The sequence below is a fragment of the Anguilla anguilla genome, chromosome 2 (genome assembly GCF_013347855.1).
Source record: "Anguilla anguilla isolate fAngAng1 chromosome 2, fAngAng1.pri, whole genome shotgun sequence".
NCBI classification, from domain to species: domain Eukaryota; kingdom Metazoa; phylum Chordata; class Actinopteri; order Anguilliformes; family Anguillidae; genus Anguilla; species Anguilla anguilla.
The window spans coordinates 68,859,952-68,881,855 of record NC_049202.1 but is presented as its reverse complement, the minus strand read 5'-3'; the positions used below and the strand labels follow the sequence as shown (position 1 = coordinate 68,881,855).

The following is a 21,904-nucleotide window of genomic DNA, read 5'->3' as shown; positions in this document are numbered from 1 at the left end:
GCTTCCCGCTGCCTCAAGATAGCAATGCGCCTGACCACAACTCATTTTAAGACCAACACGCCCATGGGCGCAAGTACATGTGCTATTTAAACAACGTGGGCGCTGGACGGGAAAATGACAACTGCGTCGGTCTGAAACTAGCAAAGACACTTGCGTTGCGCTTGGCGCCGCTTTGCGCCGGGTGTAAGATAGAGCCCTAGATCCTGAAAGCTCTCTAATACCTGCAGTAAAGCAGGAATTGAACTCACCGGACTAATCAGAAACATTGGTGCGACCATTTGCCCCAAATGTTATGATGCCCTCAAATGGCAGGCTACGTATAAAAACTGTTGCAATTTCTACATGGTGAAACCAAAATGTATTTAAAAACATTCCCTTTAATAAAAGCTGAGAATCTGCACTTTAACCACGTGTCAATTGTTTAATTACAAATCTAAAATTGTTGAGTATAAAACCCAAATCTGCAGAGGGAACTGTACGTGTATGCTAACAAACAATACATTGTATTACTGATGCTTCAGTAGAATATAACTTCACTTAAGGAGAAACAAGAAGCAAGTATGTGAGAACATTCAGTTAGAAAGTAGAAAAGGGAAGTGGGAAGAGATAGGCGGCAGTTTACCACAAACAGTTTTTGCATAAAAATAGGGAAACATGGAGTGGGTCACATTTTTGTGTGGTTACTGAATGAAGTGGATTCAAGTAGGGTGGATTCAGCAAATGTGGGACATCAGCAGAAGTGGGACACTTAAGCTTTGCATTACTCTATGTACAAATCAACAGCCAATCAAAAAAAGCATTCTTGAATTGTTGCTACAATAGTTACTGTCATTCAACAATTGTTTTTTTTTTTTGGACTGTCTTTAAACACCACTGGTGCACGTAAAAAAGTTTTCGATAGTCTCCTACTGAATATACCAAAAAGTGTCCTACATTTGCTGAATCCACCCTACACAATATGACCAAAAGTATCTGGACACCCATTGGTCTGTTGCTGATTTTCATGGTTTGGGCTAGGCCCCATAGTTCCAGTGAAGGCAAATCTTAATGCTACAGCATGCAATCACATTCTAGATGATTCTGTGCTTCCTCAACAGTCTGTTGATCAGTCACTTCCTGTTTCAGCATGACAACACCCCAGGGCACACAGCGAGGTCCATATAGAAATTGTTTAGTCGAGAACAGTGTGGAAGAACTTGACTGGAACTCATCTAAATGGTAAATGGTAAATGGACTGCATTTATATAGCGCTTTTATCCAAAGCGCTTTACAATTGATGCCTCTCATTCGCCAGAGCAGTTAGGGGTTAGGTGTCTTGCTCAAGGACACTTCGACATGCCCAGGGCGGGGTTTGAACCGGCAACCCTCCGACTGCTAGACAATCGGTCTTACCTCCTGAGCTATGTCGCCCGAGCTATGTTGGCATCTGGAATGCCAACTGCGAGTCAGGCCTAATCGCTCGATCAGTGCCCGACCTCACTAATGTACTAACTCACTTCTGGCTGAATGGAAGCAAATATCCGTAGCAATGCTCCAACATCTAGTATAAAGCCTTCCCAGAAGAGTGGAGGCTGTTATTGCAGCAACGGTTGGACCAACTCCATATTAAAGCCCGTCATTTCGGATGAGATGTTGGACGTCAGGTGTCCACATAGTTTTGGCTATAGTGTGTTACCTCCTACTAAAGATCAGTCATTCCTATATCCTAAATATGTCACCCCTCACTACATAATGTATCACTTATTTGAAAATAGCTGTATGGAACTGCATGATTTGTGTTCCCTTCAAACTTAAATAACACAACACGATCACTTAGCAGACTCCAATCCAGAGCAATGTACAGCGCTGGAGAACATCAGTGTTATTCTCAGGACAGCAAAAAATGTGGCATCACCAAGGAAACACAGAAGTCCATTTATTAGTGCAATGCCAACATAACAAATAACAATTTGTACTGTTACCAAAAAAAGGTATGACTAGACAAATGACCTATCCTTACAGTCATACCGATAGCATTAAACAAAATGAAATCCAGAGAAAGAAAAAGAAAGGGAATTTAAAATGTGTCGGCGAAACCATGCTGCAATCTGAAGAGGTTGGTTTGCGGTCTGTGTCAAAAGACGGGCATGGTTTCTGCTGTCCTTACTGCAGCGGGATGCTCATTTCGTCACCAGGAGAAGAGACGGAGAAGTGAAGGCACATGAGGAGAGGAGCCAGGCACCCAGCAGTAGAATGGAAATCTGGGGCCTCATTTATAGAACGGACTTACGATCAATTTTGATCAGAAAACCACGTACAAGTAGTTATTTATAAAACCTTACTTTGACGTGGAAATGAGTTTCTCTAAGCAAAGTCTAGACTTGACACTAGTGATTTTCCTGCTGATTATGTAGGGGTATTGCAGTTTGGGAAGTATGCATCCAAGCCTGTGGTGTGCATTAGCTTTATGAAAAATTTGATAGGAATGATCAATTAAAGGTGTGAGGAATTAATTGCCAGACACAAGGTGTTTTGCATTAAAAACAGGATGTGATGTTCTATAAATAGTGTCAAATTAGAAAAAAGTAACCATGGCTGTTCTTGCATTATTGGAAGACACTGAAAACCGTGCTTTTAGAAGGGAGAGAGTTTTCAGAGACCGGAATGACTTTTTTGCGCATGATGATCTTCCAAAAAGTTTGCTTTTCTCTTTTGGTCCATGGTAATTCCTGACTAAACCCTCATTTGTGCTAGCATTATATAAGGGGAAATCACTGATTGAAAGGCACGTTCAGGTGCCATCAATTTTAAGTTAATTTAAGATTTATAGATCACAGGTGCGTAAGTTACAAATGGGCTTCTTAGAACCTACATAAGCAAGGTTTTTTATGCTCAGTATCTTTTATGAATCAAACGTAAGCACACCGTCGGAACTGATCTTAAGACCAAGTTCAAGTATAAATCTAACAACATTTTTATAAATGAGGCCCCTGGTAGGTGTGAATGGTCTGATGATAATTCAAAGATACAATGGAGCTTTACCTTCAGTTGCCTGATAGGTTAGAACCAAGTTTTGGAATTTGATGCAAGACGATATAGGTCACCAGTGGAGGGAAATGAGAATGTGAGCTATTCACAATCACTAGAGGAACAAAAAGTACAATCCACAAAATTTTTGCTGTCACACCAGTCGTCAACTACCTCAAACTGGTATTTGCTTGCATCAGCGTGCTTGTTCCGGCTACATTTCCAACACATTTTGTGAATGAAATTTCACAATCTCCGACCACAACCCCAAAAATATTCACATTAGTACTGTAGATAAATTTATGCAATTAAGTAAGTAACCAGACATGAACAAAAAAAGGTATTGCTCATTAATAGGAGTACAAGGTTATATATATATATTTAAAAAAAACACTTTTATTCCACAATTTCAACAATTAACATTTAGAATTGGTGTACAAAGTTCAAATAACTTGAGGGTGTTCAATCAAAAATGAAAAACACCAAGATGTTGCACTTACTGTTTGAGAACATCAGCTGCAAACACAAGCATGAACAGCAGAACAATCAGAGGACCCTTAAAGTTAAACCTGAACTTTAAAGTCAAACGCCTTTATCAAAAACATATTTCCAGCATGCTTCAGTGATCTTTTGTTTTTGCAAAAGCCAGTACCTAATTGTCGGTGTCAAGTTCCAATTGTCAATGTTCCTGCAAATGCAAGTTTGCACAATTTGTGGCCCTTTTCTCCTTGCTGTAAGCAATACTGCCAATTACACAATGCTCATCTCTTCGGCACATTTCCTCTTGTAGTCCACTTTTAGCCAGCCGAATACTGGGCACCCCAACACCTGAATGCTTTCTGTGCACACCCATCCCCCATACGCACAGAACCGCTCCCACAAACCCTCTGCCACTCCAGCCCGTCGTCACCTCTCCGATACTCGGCTCTTAACACTGAACCTGGGCAGACTCAAAACTGTCAAGTAACTTTTTAACAAAACACTGCACTACCAGTCTTTCTGCTATGTATTTTTTAATTTGCATTTTCTAAACTACTAATGGCTTTTTATCAACTACAAACTATGCAGATTACCCAGGTTAAGGACACCAGGCAAGCCAAAAACAATAATAACTGTATTAAAAAATAAAAGATCATAGTAAAGTCAGCAGAATGAGTAGCAAGCCTGGAGATCTATGCACTTCTGTACGCCATACACCTGTCAAGCAGAAATCCATATTTACACTAACACTGGTCTCACGTTTAACCTTATTTCAATCCATGAATGCCATGTTACCAAAGATTTTAAAATAAAGAAACAATAAACAAATTTATGGTTATACATAGTACAACTTGTTAATAAAAATGCAACTCGTCTAAGGCTATGTCTACAGAAAGAAGTAACAAAAATGCAAAATATGAAAAGGCCTTTGGTAGGTTTTGTACAAAGAAACGGCAATAACATACAGATAAAATGTTAATGTGTTTAAAACAGTCTCTCTGCAAACAATCAAAGTACACAAATACGAAAGGCCTGGATTGAAACAGTACAGCAATGGTAAAATGGAGCCAAAAGTGATGTCATAAGTGATACGCATCCCTATCCTGTCATAAGGTCACTTTTATGGTTTCCCCTAACAGTTACAGCATAGTGCATAAAATACACTAATGTTTAGGTTCCTAAGGCTGCCCCTTAGAAATAAGAACCAGTAAACTGTTACAAAGTACAGTAAGATTAGATGGAATAAAAAAAGAACTTAAATACAGTTTTAAAACACTATATACTGTGCGTTTGATGAAATATAAAAGTGGGTTTTAAGTCCACAAAGAAAGGATTGAATCTTGGCTTAAATCTAATTTAGTTTAGAAGAGAACTTGAAAAAACAAGGTTGATTGACAGAAGAGCACCCCCCTGTGGACATTTAAACACACCGACACCAATGGCCTCCAACCGTGGTGGTGAAGATTTCCCGCTTCACTCCAAGGTTTCATTTACACGCATGCAGTTTAAGGTTTGTTCACACAAACTGACTAGAGCAAAGACATCCGCACGGACAACCAAAATAACCTTAGTAGATGACTGTTGTGCCTCCATCAGGTTTTTTTTGTGAACAATAAGGACAAATGTCATGGTGTCTAAAGTTGCTCATGCTCCCAGTGATTGGGTTCAGTGTTAAGGGTTGACAGATGGTCCAGCTCTTCCAGAAACAAGGAGACATAAAAAAAAACTGGCATATCTCCAGGACCACAGTGGGAGACCTCTGCCCTACATGGCCATTTCAATGTAAAGCATAAAACGCACACCATGTCACACGCCAAGTATCCGCCACCAAAAACAAAATGCTTTGTACGGTTGCTTCATCACATCACTACCTAGTGACCTAATCAGCAAGAGAAGATTTTCGATTTTGAACCAAATCGACACCCAAAGGCTTTTCCAGCATAACAGTTTCCAGCAGAGAAATTTAGTTCCATCAACCACGGCAAGACATACATAGGAGACATACATGCAGTTTCTCAACAATGACCGTGGAGCAAAAGCTACGACTTTGTGTCAGTCTTTATTGTATTTATAGATTCCACGTAACAAAATGTTTTTGATTATTTTCTCCAGGGAAGAATGAAGACGACCAAACCTCATGCCTTTTCCAGCAGGCCTGATACACTACATGAGGGGCTAAACAGAGGAGCTACATAAAGTGCTTCTGTCAAAAGACACATTTAAAATAATAATAATAATTTAAAAAAACATTGTATAAAAACAATGGACAGGAGGACAGAATTCTATGGCTCACACACAGAGGGGCGAAGAGAAGATTTGTTTAAAAAAAAAAAAAAAAAAAATTTAGGATGAGGAAGATGAAGGACAGCAAGCTCAACCCAGGATGAGGCTGGACTTGCCCCCAGGCGGGTTTCTCCGGCCGGGCGGCCCCCCCACAGACGATGAGGGGGCGGACGGCTGTGGGGGCCCCTCGCCGGACTCCTGCACAACCTCGGGCTCCTCGGCGTTGTCTGAGAGCATCGAACAAAGAACACGCGTCACTCGCGCCGAGAAGACGCAGCTCTGAGGTTTCTGCCATGCCACTTAAACGGCAGTATGTCAAGAGGCAGAAGCGATGCAAATGGTGGAGAGGATTGCATGCAGTGATGCTCCCAAACTGTAGTGACTGACACACCAGAAAACTGAGCTGACTACAACCACCACGTGAAATTTACTGAGTTTATGTGCCTCCCAACAGAGAACCACAGCAGGAGCCATTTACATGCACGCTAATACATGGCAGCCATTTCCTTAGGAGAGTGCGCATTACAATTTTGCACTGATAGTGTGCTATCAGTTCGCATGGGTTATGTTCAAGGGTGCTATATGCTAACGTGAATTATGTTAAAATGTGCTATAGGCTAACATGAGTTATGTTCAAGGGTGCTATAGAGCAACAGAAATTGAGAATTGCCACTGACCAGTATTTGGCTTCTCTTGGTCTCCATCCTGCAAAAACAGAAAAAGTGTTATTGTAACAATAATGCTTAAAATAAATTCATTCTTCCTTATTGTACTTGTAAATAATTCAAGGAGACTCCAGGGTGAACACTAATAGACTGCACTAAAACACCGCTAACACCGGTCATTTTAGTCAATTTGCTAGCTACTGTACTGGATTAACTTTCTAACATTTACTCAGAACCTTATTTGTACCAGAGTGGCCGATTTGTAAATTGCTTTTCAGCAGAAGAAAATGTTTATTAATTTGGTCTACCTTGTGGTCCACCTTAGCCACAGTGATTGGTTCAGTATACATCAGAAAGTTATCACATAGTCAAGGAAATCAATGCAGAGATGCTGGGGGCTGAGAAAAATACTCACTAATTTATGGAAACTGACCTCTTCACAGAAAGAGAAGCCATTTCTGCTTCAATAATCAAGCACACTTGGCTAACAGGACTAACGGGACATCTGAGATTATGATCCACGTTCTTAAAGAAAAACTGAGAACGAACTCTCACCAGATCTCCGTGCTATTTTCAGATTTTGAACACCAAAACATTAAAAACAGTACAGCGTGCTGTCAGCTTTCAGATGTCAGTGAACACCACAAACATTAAAACCTTCTTTGCGTGATTCCTTCCGGCCCGGCGCACAAAGTGCAATGATGAACGACCTGCTACTAGACAGCCCTCCCCGAATCCTACCCCAGTGATGGCCTCCTCAGACACAGAATTGTTCTGCACAACAGGCTGGGCATGGCATCTTCTGAGTGGGGCCGAAGGTTCTCCACACAAGATACCAGTGGGCTTTCCTCCTGCAGAGACAGACACAAGCACACTGCACATTTAAAAGGATCCATCTGCACGGATGACAACAGAAAGAAAAAAAACCAACATGCACTGAGCCTACAGTCTTTCAGTACTGAAATACCACTCTTGATTTTTCAGACGTGTGTACCGTCTGAAACACTGTCCTAAATCAAGGTCTCGCAGTTAAAAATGTGTTTTTGCTGATACAACGTGTGGGCCTATTACCTCTACAAACTGAAACAGGGTCGAGCAAAACAAAGCAGGAAGAGGCTAGTATTATTTTAGGCACTTCAAAGAATTACCGGCCATTGTGACTAAATATAGACTTCACTAGGACTGTTCACCTTTATCAGACACATGCTATGAGACTTACAGCTTTCATTTTGCATCTGGCCCACATACAGTGAGCACCATAATTCATTGGACAGTGATACATTTTTTGTTATTTTGCTTCTGTACTCTAGCACTTTGAGTTTGAAAGGATACAATGAGGTTGATGTGCAGACTGTCAGTTTTAATTTGAGGGCGTTTTCATACATATCGGATGAACCGTTTTGAAATTATAGAACCATTTGTACATAGTCCCCCCCATTTTCGGGCATCAAAAAATATTGGGACAGTTTAACATAATGTAGAAAAAAGTAATGATTTTTACTATTTGGTTGCATATCCTTTGCACGCAATGACTGCTTGAAGTCTGCGACGCATAGACATCACCAGATGCTGGGTATCTTCCCAGGTGGTGCTCTGCCAGACCTGTACTGCAGCCTTCTTCAGTTCCTGCTTGTTTTGGGGACTTTTTGCCTTCAGTCTCCTCTTCAGCATGTAAAATGCATGTTCAATTGGATTCAGATCTAGTGATTGACTCGGACAGTCAAGGATTTTCCACTTTTTGGCCGTCAAAAACCACTTTGTTGCTCTAGCAGTATGTTTCGGGTCATTGTCTTGTTGCATGATGAAGTGCCGTCCAATGAGTTGAGGCATTTGGTTTTATATGAGCAGATAAAATATTTCTGTAGACTTCAGAATTCATTGTTCTACTTCTGTCTGCAGTCACATCAGCGATGAAGACAAGTGAGCCCGTTCCACTGGCAGCCATACAGGCCCAAGCCATAACACCCCCTCCACCATGTTTCACGGATGATTTGGTATGCTTTGGATCATGGGAATTTCCTTTTTTTCTCCACTTTCCTCTTTCCATCTCTCTGGTACATGTTAATCTTTGTCTCATCTGTCCACAAGACTTTGTTCCAGAACTCTTGGGGCTCTTTTAGGTGCTTTTTAGCAAACTGTAATCTCGCCTTTCTGTTCTTCAGGCTTATCAGTGGTTTGCATCTTGTAGTGTACCCTCAGTAGTCCTGCTGGTGTAGTCTTCTACGTATGCTAGACTTTGATACATCTACACCTGCATCCAGGAGAGTGTTTTTGATCTGTTGGGCTGTTGTCAGGGGGGTTTTCTTCACCATAGAGAGTATTCTCCGGTCATCCACTACAGTGGTCTTCCTCGGTCTATGGGGACTTTTGACACTTAGTTCACCAGTTGTTTTTTTCTTGTTAATGATGAACCAAACTGTTGACTTGGGCATGCCCAGGGTTTTTGCATTGTTCCTGATTGACTGATTTTCATTTCTGAGCCTTATGACGGCCAGCTTAATTTGCATCGACACTGCTGTCTTCCTCATGTTGTCACACCCCAACAACAATCTCCAAAGGCAATTGCAAAGTCTAGAATCAAGACTCGACATCAGCAGCTCTCTTCTGCATTCACGAACGACACAAATGAATACACCTTCCTAACGAAACACATCTGTGAAGCCAATTCAATAAATACTTGTAGTACCTTAAAATGGGGGGGACCGGGGACCATGTACAAAAGGTGCTGTCATTTCTAAACGGTTCATCCGATATGGACGGAGTGTAGCACAGTGGGTAAGGAACTGGGTTTGTAACCGAAAGGTCACAGGTTCGAATCCCGGGTAAGGACACTGCCGTTGTACCCTTGAGCAAGGTACTTAACCTGCATTGCTTCAGTATATATCCAGCTGTATAAATGGATACAATGTAAAATGCTGTGTAAAAGTTGTGTAAGTCGCTCTGGATAAGAGCGTCTGCTAAATGCCTGTAATGTAATGTAATGGATGAAAATACCCTCAAATTAAAGCCCACAATCAGCCTCATTGTTATTGTATCCTTTCAAACTCAAAGTGTTAAGAGTACAGAACCAAAATAACAAAACGTGTCACTGTCCAATGAATTATGGTGCTCACTATAGCTAAGGAGCACACGTACAAGGTTAAACTCATATCCTGCGTTTCCTCTGTGGAAATGTGTGATGGTATGCCATTACTCTTCATCACTGCAGCAGTACTTAAGAATGCACTGCAAACCTCATCAAGAGTCCAACACACTGAAGCAATTACAAGACCCTGATATACAATGAAACCCAGCTTGGAACCGTCTGTCTTTATAGCAGCACAGTCCAACAGATCTGTCAGTGCGTAGACAATGGGAGTGAATATACACTACTACGTAAATGCTAAGGGTCTTTCTAGACTTAACACAAAGCCAAGCTATGACATATGACACACATCTACAAATGTCTGAGCACTTTAAACATAATATGAAATGGGAGTTTAATTCTTAGAGCATATAATATATAGGGACGGCAATGCCAATAGGGCACCAGGAAGTGTAATAGTTTCGCTCACGGTACATGCTCAGTTGCAACCTTGGTCACATGCCTACTGTCTAGTCACATGCACAACGAGGAAAATGCATGGCAATCATGTGAACACAAGGCTAGGTCACAAGCTCAGTGAATGAGCCAATGAAAAACACCTTGAGACATTCAGTAAGGTTACTGTGAAACACACTATATAGGCAGAAGAAAAATGTTTGTTTGTTTTTTTCTTTCAAATGAGTGTCTGCTGTATTGTTCAGTTTGTGGCTGCATCACAGATGTTTTCGTTTTAAACCTAGCTAGTTACAGTCGCTACTTAGTAACTGATTACAGTGTACGTAGGTTAACATTATCTGCAGTGATGATTCACAGTTATGCAGGCACCAAATCTGTAAGCCAAAAAAGGCTTAGTAAACTGCCACAAAAGCTCAGCACTCCACGCTCAACACACAAGTGCAGTTGCCAACAAGGGTACAAAGAGAAGTCAGATAATTCTTTGGGAAATAAAAACATCTATACTTTTGTCTGCTTGCTGGGGAAAAAATCTGAGCTCTGAAATAATAATGTTTAAAAAAGTATAAATATACATATATATAGCATAGATTGAACATGAACATATAATTTTAATTTGCTTTCAAGCATGAATGGTGTCCAATGGGAAAAAAGGTTTTGAGTGAAAATTCAGGTATCACTAGGGGGCGACTGAAACAGACAGCTTGGTTTAAATGACTGGAAAATGACCTCAGCATTTTGTCATAGCCAGACATCTAGTCTCAGGAGGCGACACATTTTCCACAACACTCACAATAACTGAGCCGTCCCTAAATTTCACTCGGAACCACGAAACGAACATTACACAACGTGGGTGCTTCACATTCTATAAAATACATGACAGAGGAGTGGGATATCACAGGCCCTGTCAGTCAAGCGCCTATATGTAGAATCCTGGCTCATCTGGGATCCCCGAGCCAATCAGCTTCCCTTCTGTGTAGGGGATGGGCACAGCATCCCAAGTATAGGAGGAAGTTGTTTGATCAGAAATTCTACAGAGCTTCAAGGTTGGTGCTACCTTAAAATTGGTCCAGGAAGAAATGTAATTAGTGGACTTGACACGCAGTAGTTACAATGACATGGCACATTTGCTTTAATCGAACGGAAAGGAGGCGAGATCACGGGGAGAGACCTCTGGACACCGTATAGTGCACTGTAGGAGATACAACTGAAAGTAGAGCACTGTGGTGAAGTCAGAGTTACCAGGTGGATTGTTCCTCCGATGGGCGTGGGGATCTTCAGGCTCAGCGAAGATGTTGGAGGCAGTCCTGTTCTTGCGTGTGACAGCCTTATCCTCATCTGTCCCAAAGGAAATGTTGGAGCCACCGCCCGGGGGTTGCAGTACCCTGCGGAAGGCCAGTGGTCATCAGCAGACTACACACAATCAAAACGACTTCTCACAGCACACACAGTTGAATAAATCAAGACGTGCAGACTAGCACACCGCTATCAAACTCATGCGTTAGCCCTGAAGGCCTGCGGCACCAAACAAATGGTCTGGCAATTTTATGAATCCTATCTGCAAGCAGGATGAGCTCAGCATTATATCAAGGCCCGTCACTACTGTCCCCACTCCCCACGTTCTGCGTTCATGCTGACGAAGACACACACGTACATTACCAACGTCGAAATAAAATACGCCACCTAATGAATGTAAAGTGAACAACAATTAGAACGCAGATAAAGTAGTCTCAGTTTAGCTGAGCATAAAAAACGATGAGCATAAAAAACAATTAGAGTTTCTCGTGTATTTGGTATGGAACGGGCATTTTCCCCTGAAGTTAGCTAACTGGTAGCTTTCGCTGTTGGGAAATGGATACAGTCTGGAAACCACTGAACCCCCCAGATACATTCTTTCTGGATCGGTAACGTTGATGAAAAAAATTCTCCCCAGCCAGAGTAAGAGTATAGTTTCGAGCTAACGCTGCCCACACCTATATATAAATCTAGATTAACGTTAGCTAGATGTTGTTGTCAGATGTTCCCATGTGATACCAACAAGACTCAAATTTCCGTCGCTCACGCTTATAGCCTTATCGAGAAACAATAAAATTACTAACGATACGTGCATTTCGATACAGTTGCTTGAAATATACCACCGTTAGCTAAACATGGTGAACATCACTGTGTTGGTTTGAACGCTACTGCAAGGCGATGCTCCGAATAGGTAGGCAAACTCATTTCGAACATAAGTGCTAGTCTACAATTAGCTACCTACGACAATAAATTAAAAATGACCCCACCCATATAGCAAATACTCAGCTAGCTAACATTAGCTGAGCATCCCGGTTAGCATGCAAGCGTTATCCGTTATACTGGGAATGATAACGTAACGATATTGACTAGTCTAGCTACATAGACTATAACGTTATTTTCTATATCGCATCTTAAAATTTAACTTATCAAATATCATTTAACTGGTTCATGACCACGACAATGAATACGAGTTGACAGCAGGCCAGCTAGTTAGCGGCATGCCAAAATGAGATTAGTTATCCAGCTCTGAGGATTGGTATTTTTCAACAGTCTATATGGGTAACACTGGAGTAGGACGCAATCTAGCCAAGTTAACATTATATTATCTAACGTTAGCTAATTTGGCTATGAGGGAGAACGTTTGATAGCTAGCTAGCTAAATTGCTTCTGTCAACAATGAGCAAGCTCGTTAGCACTAGCTAGCTATTATCACCAAATACATATCTTATTCAAGCTAAACAAGCCTACTGCACACGAATCATAACTATATCTAGTTGGTTAACGTTACCGATAACACAGTGGCTAAATATTTCACTGCAATAAAAATGCTAACTGCTTCGCTAAAGACAATGTGGGTTGCTAACTAGCAAATTGTCAATTCAAAAACAAACCGATACCTCATGTTCTATCATATTAGTAGGCTAACTAGAAAACAGTCGTGGCATTTGATTTGGTACCCAACAGTCACAAGTCGCGATATATCGTACAGCTCAAAAGGGATTCCATTTTTCTTTTGTTTGTCGCGGTGCCGCAAGCAAGGTAGCTTGCTAGCTATTTTTTACATTTACCTTGAGCTACTTTTTGCTCCTGGTTCCATGCCTTGGAAATTGGTAGTCGTTGTCATTTTTATTGTCACGTAAATCCGTAAAAATGTGAATCTTTATAGCTAGCTGCTTGCTTCAACGTTACTTTTGCCACTAACTATAGTTTCGCACCTCACCGTTTCATACTAAGACACTCCGCCCGGCTTTGATTGAATCGAGCACTTTGCTGCGCGAGGGAATGTCGTCGGTACGTTACTCCCACCCACAGTCGCGGGCTAAGTATTTCTACTCTATTTCCATTGGCTAGTGACTCAATCTTGCCTCTGATAGGAGTTCCGACATTGCAAGTCATTTTTTCACTGATCGCTTGGGAGGAAAACGTAACGGTTTTACACAATTAATTGCCTAATTAAAAACTAAAGCTATGTTTTCCCCTTTGATTAGAAATAGTTTAATTTCCTTGTTTATATTCACGGTGATCTTAATATTTACGTTCACAAACTAAATCTTTTTTGGCATTATCAGTCTCGTCTTTGAGCTTTGGGATCTGTAACTCCTATTTACTACACCAAATCGTGCTCTTTAAGACTTCAATCATCCTTAAATATCCGGCTCCATTTTTTCCCCTTACTTCCATCCCCTTGCTATTGCTCACATTAAATAGTATCGGTGAGTCATGCCCTGCAAAATCTGTGCGTTACATGTGTAAAACATGATTGTTTCTTTGGAGAAAAACTATTCTAGGCTATTCCAAGCAATTTTCCAGTGCTAACTGCTTTACAGGGGACCAATTCTACATCCACCCATGTTATAGTGTCCAGTATGGGGTCACCAATGTTTCATGATATGTGGATACATCCATTGCCCTTAGTTGGCCAGTAATCCAGAACAAGTGTTCTCCTTTTCTGCAAAAGACAGACAAAAAATGTCCTGCAAGCATCTGCACATTTCAGGAGGGGACTGTAGAGTATCTATTAGACGGTGAATTTCTCTCTGAAGAGTAAAGTCTCCCCCCTCATGATAGGCCAGCCGTTTCTGGGAGAACAACAGGCAAGAAATAGCAAGGCGACTCAGCATTATTAATTTTTGTGTTCCTACCAAATGAGTCTGCTGAACAGAGCTGTGAAGTCACATTCACATGGTTTTAGAAAACAGAGGTGTAACACAAAATCAAGTGTTAAACAAGGTACCGCTAAACAGATCAAGGGTGTAAAAAAAAAAAAAAGCTAAATTAATCCTTGTTATGTGTAAAACAGTCGGCATGGTTTCACCTGGCTCAAAAAGAGGCTTGGGTGGTGCCTAAGCCCAGTAAATCAGGCTGTGTCACTGTGGCTAACACATAACATCATCTATTCCAATTTTGCTTTTTTTTTTTGAGACACCAGTTTATGGCATAGACCAACACAACATTGTCTCGGTTTATGCATTCTTTAGCAGTTTTAAATTCTATTTTATTACATTTTCCATGGCTAAGAGGACCAGAACAGTTCTTTTTCAGTATTCATTTTCAGTATTTTGATTTGATTCCCTTGACGAACTTCAGCTGACACCACCAGCAAAAGCAATTCCAAGGTCAAATCTAGTTATTGAACAAGCCCGGCTGGCTTGTCTTTTTTCTTTGCCATTGCAGCAGATATATGGCTAGCAACAAACACTGCACTGAAATCTGTTCCCAAACCACAGGCTCTATAGCCACACCCAACCCTCCCCACATCTAAAAGCCGCACCCAGAAACATCCCCAATGCATTTTAGAATAACAAATACAGGTAAAGGTGCACAAACTCAGCAAAAGTGCATAAAGGCAGAGACTGCCAGTGCATCATAAGCCTTAGCATGGTTATTTTATAATATTTTCAAGGTAAAAATACCTTGCCTTTAACAAAGCATACTCAACAAGCACACCCCTTAAACACATGTATGGACATACAAGTGAGCTTACCTTTTATGGCTTTCAACATACAAAATAAAACTGCTTTAAGTAATGAAAGAGAATATTTTTTCTTTAACAAGAAATTTATTAAACAATACAGATGTTGACTAAAACCCTTTACCAGGGTTCTTTATTTTAAATGTGGCCAAATCGATCTATGTTTAAGACAACTTTTATTCTACACATCCACTAAAATATAAAAAAAAAGATATAAAATCCATCTCTTGAAACAGATAACAGAAAACAATGTCTGCTAACCAGCAAATTTCCATTCTCACTGTGAACGTGATGTAAAATAATTTACTGGATTTTATCTTTCAAAAGACATTTTGGGCCTGAATCGCTGGTTAATTTCAGTAATCATGAGATAATTATTTCAGAATAACTAAATGTATGCAATCTGCCAGCTGAGGTTTATGTACAAAAAGAAAAGAAAAAAGCAAGGATGAAAACACTATACAACAGTATTTATGTGAAACCGAAAAGGTCTTCTTTAGTATGGTACATATTCTGCAATGACAATAGCAGTTTGAAAGGGACAGTATTTGGAAACAGGGGTGTGTGTGTGTGTGTGTGTGTGTGTGGGGGGGGGGCACTTGATGCTTTTAAAAGAGGCCTCCTGTCTGCTGCTGAAAAACATCGATTGTATCTTCATCCTCCATTTCCAACTGTTGAGAACAGAAATAGCACTTAAAGCACTGTAAATACCGGATAACAGAAATATCACTTAAATGATTAAATGATTGCAACAGTTGATTAGACAATATGAAGACTAATCAATATGCATGAGTCGTTAATGCTTTGTGCAAGGCAAAAACAACGTCATTGCACACACAGGTGGTTATTCATGGGCAATTCTGCAGAACATTAGCAAAACTACACCAAACAGATTTGATAATCAGCATTTGAGGAGGAAAAACCTCTCATGTGAGAAAAAGTAAGAATCATAGTCTGATTCAAATTAAACCTGAAGATAATTCTGCATAAATGGAAGTGGCACGGGACTGCTATCTGAACATTTTTCATACTTCAATGGATGAAGAAAGTGTTGCAGAATTGGGGTCAATCCCATTTAAATTCAATTAATTCCATTAATTAATTCCTGAAATTCCATTAATGAAACCATCATCATAGAACATTGTGGCTGTTTTTCAATTCATGAATTTAATTTCAATTAATTTATTGAGCTAAGAAATTGATCGAAATGAAATCTACTCCAAGCCTGAATAAGATGTCAGCAGCATACATAAAAACTTAGAAACATAAGTATGTCCGCTTCAGAATTGTTGTTTGCATTTCATTTGGATCTCAAGTGAAGTGCAAAGAATGGAACTGAAAATGCATGATTTGGGGTTTAATGTTAGCTGTTAGCACAAATCCAAATAGAAATCACAAGCTCTTGAAGAATTTGATCAGTTTATATAGTGTGATTACACATTTTAGTCCATACTCTGCCAATCCATCAATTCTCATCTATTTATTCAGGGCATTAAAAAAATGTTGATAACACGCCATCAAGCAACTCCTCTTTTTGTGGAATTTTATTAAAAATTAAGGGAAAAAAAGAAACTTTCTCCTTTACAAATAGTGATTAAACCCTTTAAAAAGTAACACACGAGATTCTAAATAAGCTACACCCAAAGGAAGTCTGAACACTTCACACTAGCTTTACCTGTGCAGGTGTATCTGTTTCGTTGATAGGCTGCCCATCGAACCGGAACCGAATTTGCCTCATTGTCAACCCCTGCAGAAAGAAAGTGTCATTTTAAATATTGCCGGTATTTAAGACCACCTATCTCCTGAGATCTGCAGATAAAACAGCCTTGTCACCATTCTACTCAATGCATCAGAGGGGAACACGGGCGGCACATCAAGACATTGTCAGCACAACCACATTCCATGCACTACAAAAAAATATGAAACAAGCTGTGTAGTGAAAAAGTATAATTTTTCTTAATGGACATTAAAGGACAAGGTACACCTGGTGGATGTTATCCCTGTTGAATGACACTAACAATGGCAGTGCTCCACCTTGGAGAGGCCGAGCCACGGAGGACATGGTCAAAAGAACGTACTACAGGAAACAAAAACAATATAAATCTTGTGACGACAGGTTTGACTGCCGAATTATTTTGTAAACCGATATTGCTATACTCAGTAAATCACAATCAGAGTAAACTGACGGATTAAGACGCTCGATGCTCCGTTAGGTTAAACTGCGTGATAGCGCCTGTGGGCTGTATTCTCTCCAGACGGGTCTCACCTGTCTCTCACAGTACGCCTTCATGAGTTTGCTGAGCGGCGTGTGCCTCTTGATCTTGAACTGCACCACCGAGCCGTCCTGCCCCGCAACCTTCAGGTTGATGTGATCATTGTTTTCTGTCTTCACACCTTCCTGGGGAACAAAAAAAAAAACGCAAGTCCGATGAGCTGAGAAATGCACCACAGTATGCACACTGTCATTTCTCTGTTCAATTTCAACAGAATCAGTGTCAGCCCTCGGAACCGTTGGGTGTACTTTCACAAAGTGGGTATGTTTCTCGAACCGTGGCAAACCTGCCAAATCAACAGGCAATACACTGCAGGCAAAAGCGATTGGGAAAATTCCTAAAAGGTTATCGAAAATGAAACAAGGAGGGGCACAGTGTCATTGATGCAAAGCCCCATGAGTTCAAACAGCTCCCCCTTGTGGCGGATCTTCAGCCTGCCAAACTTAAGTGAGTGGGTGTGCAAGTTATAAGCCAGGTCAATGAGGTGCTTCGGCATCTAAAAAATATTCCTTGCAAAGAAACGGCAATAGAAACTTTCTAGGGTAATGATGATCTTTAATGTTTGTCCAATCATAAGTGCCCAAATGCACTGGTACCTCCTCATGATTCCACTGACCATAACAAAAATCTCAGGACCAGTACATGCAAAATAACATCAAAGAGCCATTATTATATCATGGTAGGCATTCATTTTTTAAGTACCTCTTCATCTATTGACCCGGAAAAGGTATATTTGGAGACTCTGTGCCCCCAAGATGCAAAGTTTTGCAGATCTTTTGCAGATTTTTATGTTCTACCTTATTTTTATAACCCAGTAAAACATGAGACCATTGTAGACCATAATATAGTTCCCTAACACTGAAATTATAATTGTGACATCAAAAATACTTTCCTACTCTTTAGAATAATTTTCTAGGAGCAATTGTATTAGTATAAACAAATTAAACAAACAAAATTTCCCTTTTTTTTTTTGAGCATACAACATGATTTACCTGTATTGCTTATTTTATAGTTTTCTCTGCTCGCCATTATCAAAGATATTAATTTTGGACATCATTGTACTTATACTGTAAAAAATGTAGGTAGCTAACTACACTCATAAATTTAAGCAAGCGCGAATCCGCAATAGCTGCGACCGCACACATGCATGCATCCATGTGTGCATGCATCCACGCACACACCCTCACACAAACACGTGACCTCTGCTTTGGCTCATGACCAACCTTTCCACAAAATCTTGTGCAAATCTGTGAATCCATTCGGGAGTTATGTGCCTCTTTGTGATAGGCCATGCCCATCACCACACCCCCTCTTGGTCAATCGGCCTGAAAGTTACTCAGCTCTACCTTCGGTCATGACCAACGTCCATGCCAAAATTCAGCCTCCTGGGGCCAAAGCTGTGGCTGCTACAGGGTGGGGCACTTTTGTGGACCAACCGACCAACCGACCGATCGACCGACCGGCAGAGCTATAGAGCTGCGGTCGCTGCTAAAAAGCAGGCGTGGGCAGGGCCTATATTATCTTGTCTGGATACACAGGCAGTTAAACAGAATCTGCACAAAAACACTGACAAGCGGAAACAGTCTACCCTGAATGAGCTCACTGCAGGCATTTCATGATGCTTTTTGGCTGCATAAAGATGGTCTCAAAACAAGTGGCCAAAACTGGGCTGCGTTTTTGAAGCTTGCTTCCTGGTCTTGCTGAGACACGTTGCTCACTAGCGCCAGTGCGGTTGGCTCCAGCCCCCCGTTTCAATGCAATAAAGTCAAATTATAAATGAGATGTTTTCCCCCACAAGAAAATGTAGTCACAATAGCTGTTTTTGCATTGTCTAATGTCTCCCCATGTGCCAACTTGTTAAGACCGTAATATTTAGCGGACGAACCAGTGTCACTGCCAAGTCACTGTATGAGGCGCTTAATGGACAACCGGACTTCATGCCCATATAAGGGTTCCCCTTTTCCCTACTGTGCAGCCTCTGACTCCAATTTGAACATGGCGGCACCCACAAACTGCATTTCCTGGGCTTCAAAAAGATTTTCACCAAGCCCATAGAGTCAATGGGTGATGTCACAATGATTTTGTCATTTTTTCTACAGACTATGTCTCCAATGCTTTTCACGTGCACCAGATCTGTAGAGTACCAGTAAAGTAGCTACAGGACTTTCAATGTGGTTGGCCGACTTCATTCTAAATGCCTATTATTCTTGACAAACATTTTGTTTTCATTTCTAAATGGTCACATTTAACTTTAGTGAGAATGTGGGCTGCATTAATTCCATAATAAACTTTGAATTGGCTCATTTATACTTTTGAACTTTACCAGCAACTAACTGCTCATAATTTAAATCTTCATTCAAGTGAGTTGTCAATTAAAAAAAAAAAAAAAAAAAAAAAAAAAGTATGACAAGCTCATGGCTGGGAGGCCTTTCACGTTCCCTTTGTTGTGACTACGTACAGTTAACTGAGAATATTATAAACGGCATAATTGTTAGGGAATTAGCGCTAGTGTTATGTAATGTTCTTCAGGTCCTGTCAGCCCACTTAAAATTAACCCCTTATAACGTTACTATGACAGGAGAAGTTGTTATCTGGAGGTATGGAACTCCTACTAACCCAGATAGCAATGAAAATAGATGCAAAATGGCTTTGAGAAAACTATTATGCTAGACTAGTTAGATTTCGCTAACTGCTATGACATATAATCTTAACAACGCAACGTTAAATATCGCTGGCAAACAGTCACTTAAATTGTTTTTTAAAAATAATGTGAAACTTAGCCATGACAATCCTGGTTATTTTATCGGTATAGCCGCACTGAACAGGGTCATAACTTCATCACACTAGTCATGGTAAATTAGCTAGAGGATCAGAGTCTAGGGTCGAAAGTGTCCAAACAAATACAGAATTTCATAATGGAACGTTATCAATGCGAGCGAGTATGGAACGAGTTTGTCATAATTTTAAATGGCTTAGAAACTCAAAACCGGTTTTGGTATAACTTTATTAACGTTCGTTAACCGGTTCGTTCGCTACGTGTGGGCGACACATATGCTGCGTCGACTAACTTAACTTTAAGTATAGCTAGTTAAACAGTGACACCGTGTACCGCATGATTGGACTAGTTGGCTAAATATATAGCCAGTTAGCTACCCGTGTTGGTAAATTACTTTCTGTACCGGGCCAACAAACTCGCAATAATGTAAATGTACATGGGCAATCCGCATTCATTAATAATTTACCTGGCACGCAAAAAACACAAGCAAAGCGGCAAGACCAGCAAGTATAATTTCCAATGTTCACTTTTGCAAACGAGGTCGCTAGTTAGCCATACTAGCTAATAAGCCAGCGATAGAGCTAGCCACTACACACGTTCAAGAACAGAATCATTCATACACAACTGGTTAGCCACCACTACAGACCGGTTTAGTAGTCGACCAGTCACAGTACGCAGTCAGACGATTTAGGCTTTAAGTCAATTAAATGAACTTGCCGCAAACTAAATTAGTAACTGAAAATGCCTAGAAATGCCACCTTTCAAGCTAATGTTAGCTACAAATAGCTAGCTTGCAATTACCCGCCTCTCCAGGCTCGTTCACATCTCTTCCGGTGTTTGGTGAGGAACCCCATTTATTGTCTACTCGGTTTTTAATTAATTGAATATCAGCTTCGTGTGAATGGTTTTCGTGGAAATTTTAATGCAGACATCTGATAAGTAGTTGGCTCTTCAGCTCACCTTGGGTTTTTCGTCCGCCATGGCTTTCTCTCCGCGTTTCTCTCTGCGCCGCCACACAAAGAGTATGGAGGCGCGCGCACGTACACGTTCCCATAAAATACTCTGGTGTACGTGCGCGGGCGCGATAGTTTGCTGGTCATTGAATTGAAAAAAACATTGAACGCGGATAGGTTATGTGGTTATTGGTTGAGTGTTCACCTGGGCGGGAGAGGCGTCGTGCGCGTGATTACGCCATACTTTGGGTCGCGCGATGTCGCGTGCACGCGCATTTAAGAAAGGAGTCGTTTTGTTTTCTTTTTAAACGTACGATCAAGCTTTCTTATGCACTCAAACTCACGTACCTTGGCTAGATATGTAATGCTGTAAGGCAGCTTAGAAAGAAATATATATAGTGTATGTGAAAGCATTAACAGCATTTTTCTAGAAATGTCTACTGAAAGAGATCTCTGGTCTGTAGCAGCCATTTTGTTTTTATGTAAGACATACTGACTTGTCCACCGCACACGCACCTTGGGGGATAAACACAAATATTGCATTAGACACTAAATAACAGTTAGTCAAAATGTTTTATAAAAATAATAATTATGAATCACTGTACACCACACACCATGAAAAAATGTTCTTAATGATAGTAAACAGGCACTGTATTATTTTAGCATTGTTTGCAGCTCCATGTCTGTTAGCTGCCATTTCTAGTTGTTGCTGCACATTTAATAAACTAGTGTTAAACCAATTGACATGAATCCTATTGCTGTGATTGACATACAGGAGGCAGGGTATAGCTAACTGAATTTAACATATAGCACATTTAAAAAAGGCCAAAGTTTCCTTAACTCATCTACCAGATCTGAGATCACTATAAAATAATGTAGTATGAAGTCTCACAGCAAATGGCTAAACCATCACTGCTTAAATCCTGCCTGCTAGTGTGTCTTT

The 21,904-nt window shown here is 40.6% G+C and overlaps 2 protein-coding genes across 2 annotated transcripts; both read right to left on the bottom strand.

Annotated features, from left to right (window-relative positions):
* Positions 1-3,382: 3,382 nt before the first annotated feature.
* Positions 3,383-13,320, bottom strand: LOC118220908 (jupiter microtubule associated homolog 1-like). The gene is made up of 5 exons (XM_035405356.1): positions 13,056-13,320; positions 11,215-11,357; positions 7,176-7,285; positions 6,447-6,474; positions 3,383-5,996 (listed from the first exon to the last, which is right to left on the bottom strand). Exons 1-5 carry the CDS (start codon positions 13,109-13,111, stop codon positions 5,860-5,862), a joined length of 474 nt encoding a protein of 157 aa, XP_035261247.1. The 5' UTR covers positions 13,112-13,320; the 3' UTR covers positions 3,383-5,859.
* Positions 13,321-15,026: 1,706 nt separating this feature from the next.
* LOC118220909 (small ubiquitin-related modifier 2) lies at positions 15,027-21,103 on the bottom strand. Its single transcript, XM_035405357.1, has 4 exons — positions 20,969-21,103; positions 17,226-17,357; positions 16,635-16,706; positions 15,027-15,630 (listed from the first exon to the last, which is right to left on the bottom strand). The coding sequence occupies exons 1-4, from the start codon at positions 20,987-20,989 to the stop codon at positions 15,568-15,570; spliced, it is 288 nt and encodes a 95-aa protein (XP_035261248.1). The 5' UTR covers positions 20,990-21,103; the 3' UTR covers positions 15,027-15,567.
* Positions 21,104-21,904: the final 801 nt, after the last annotated feature.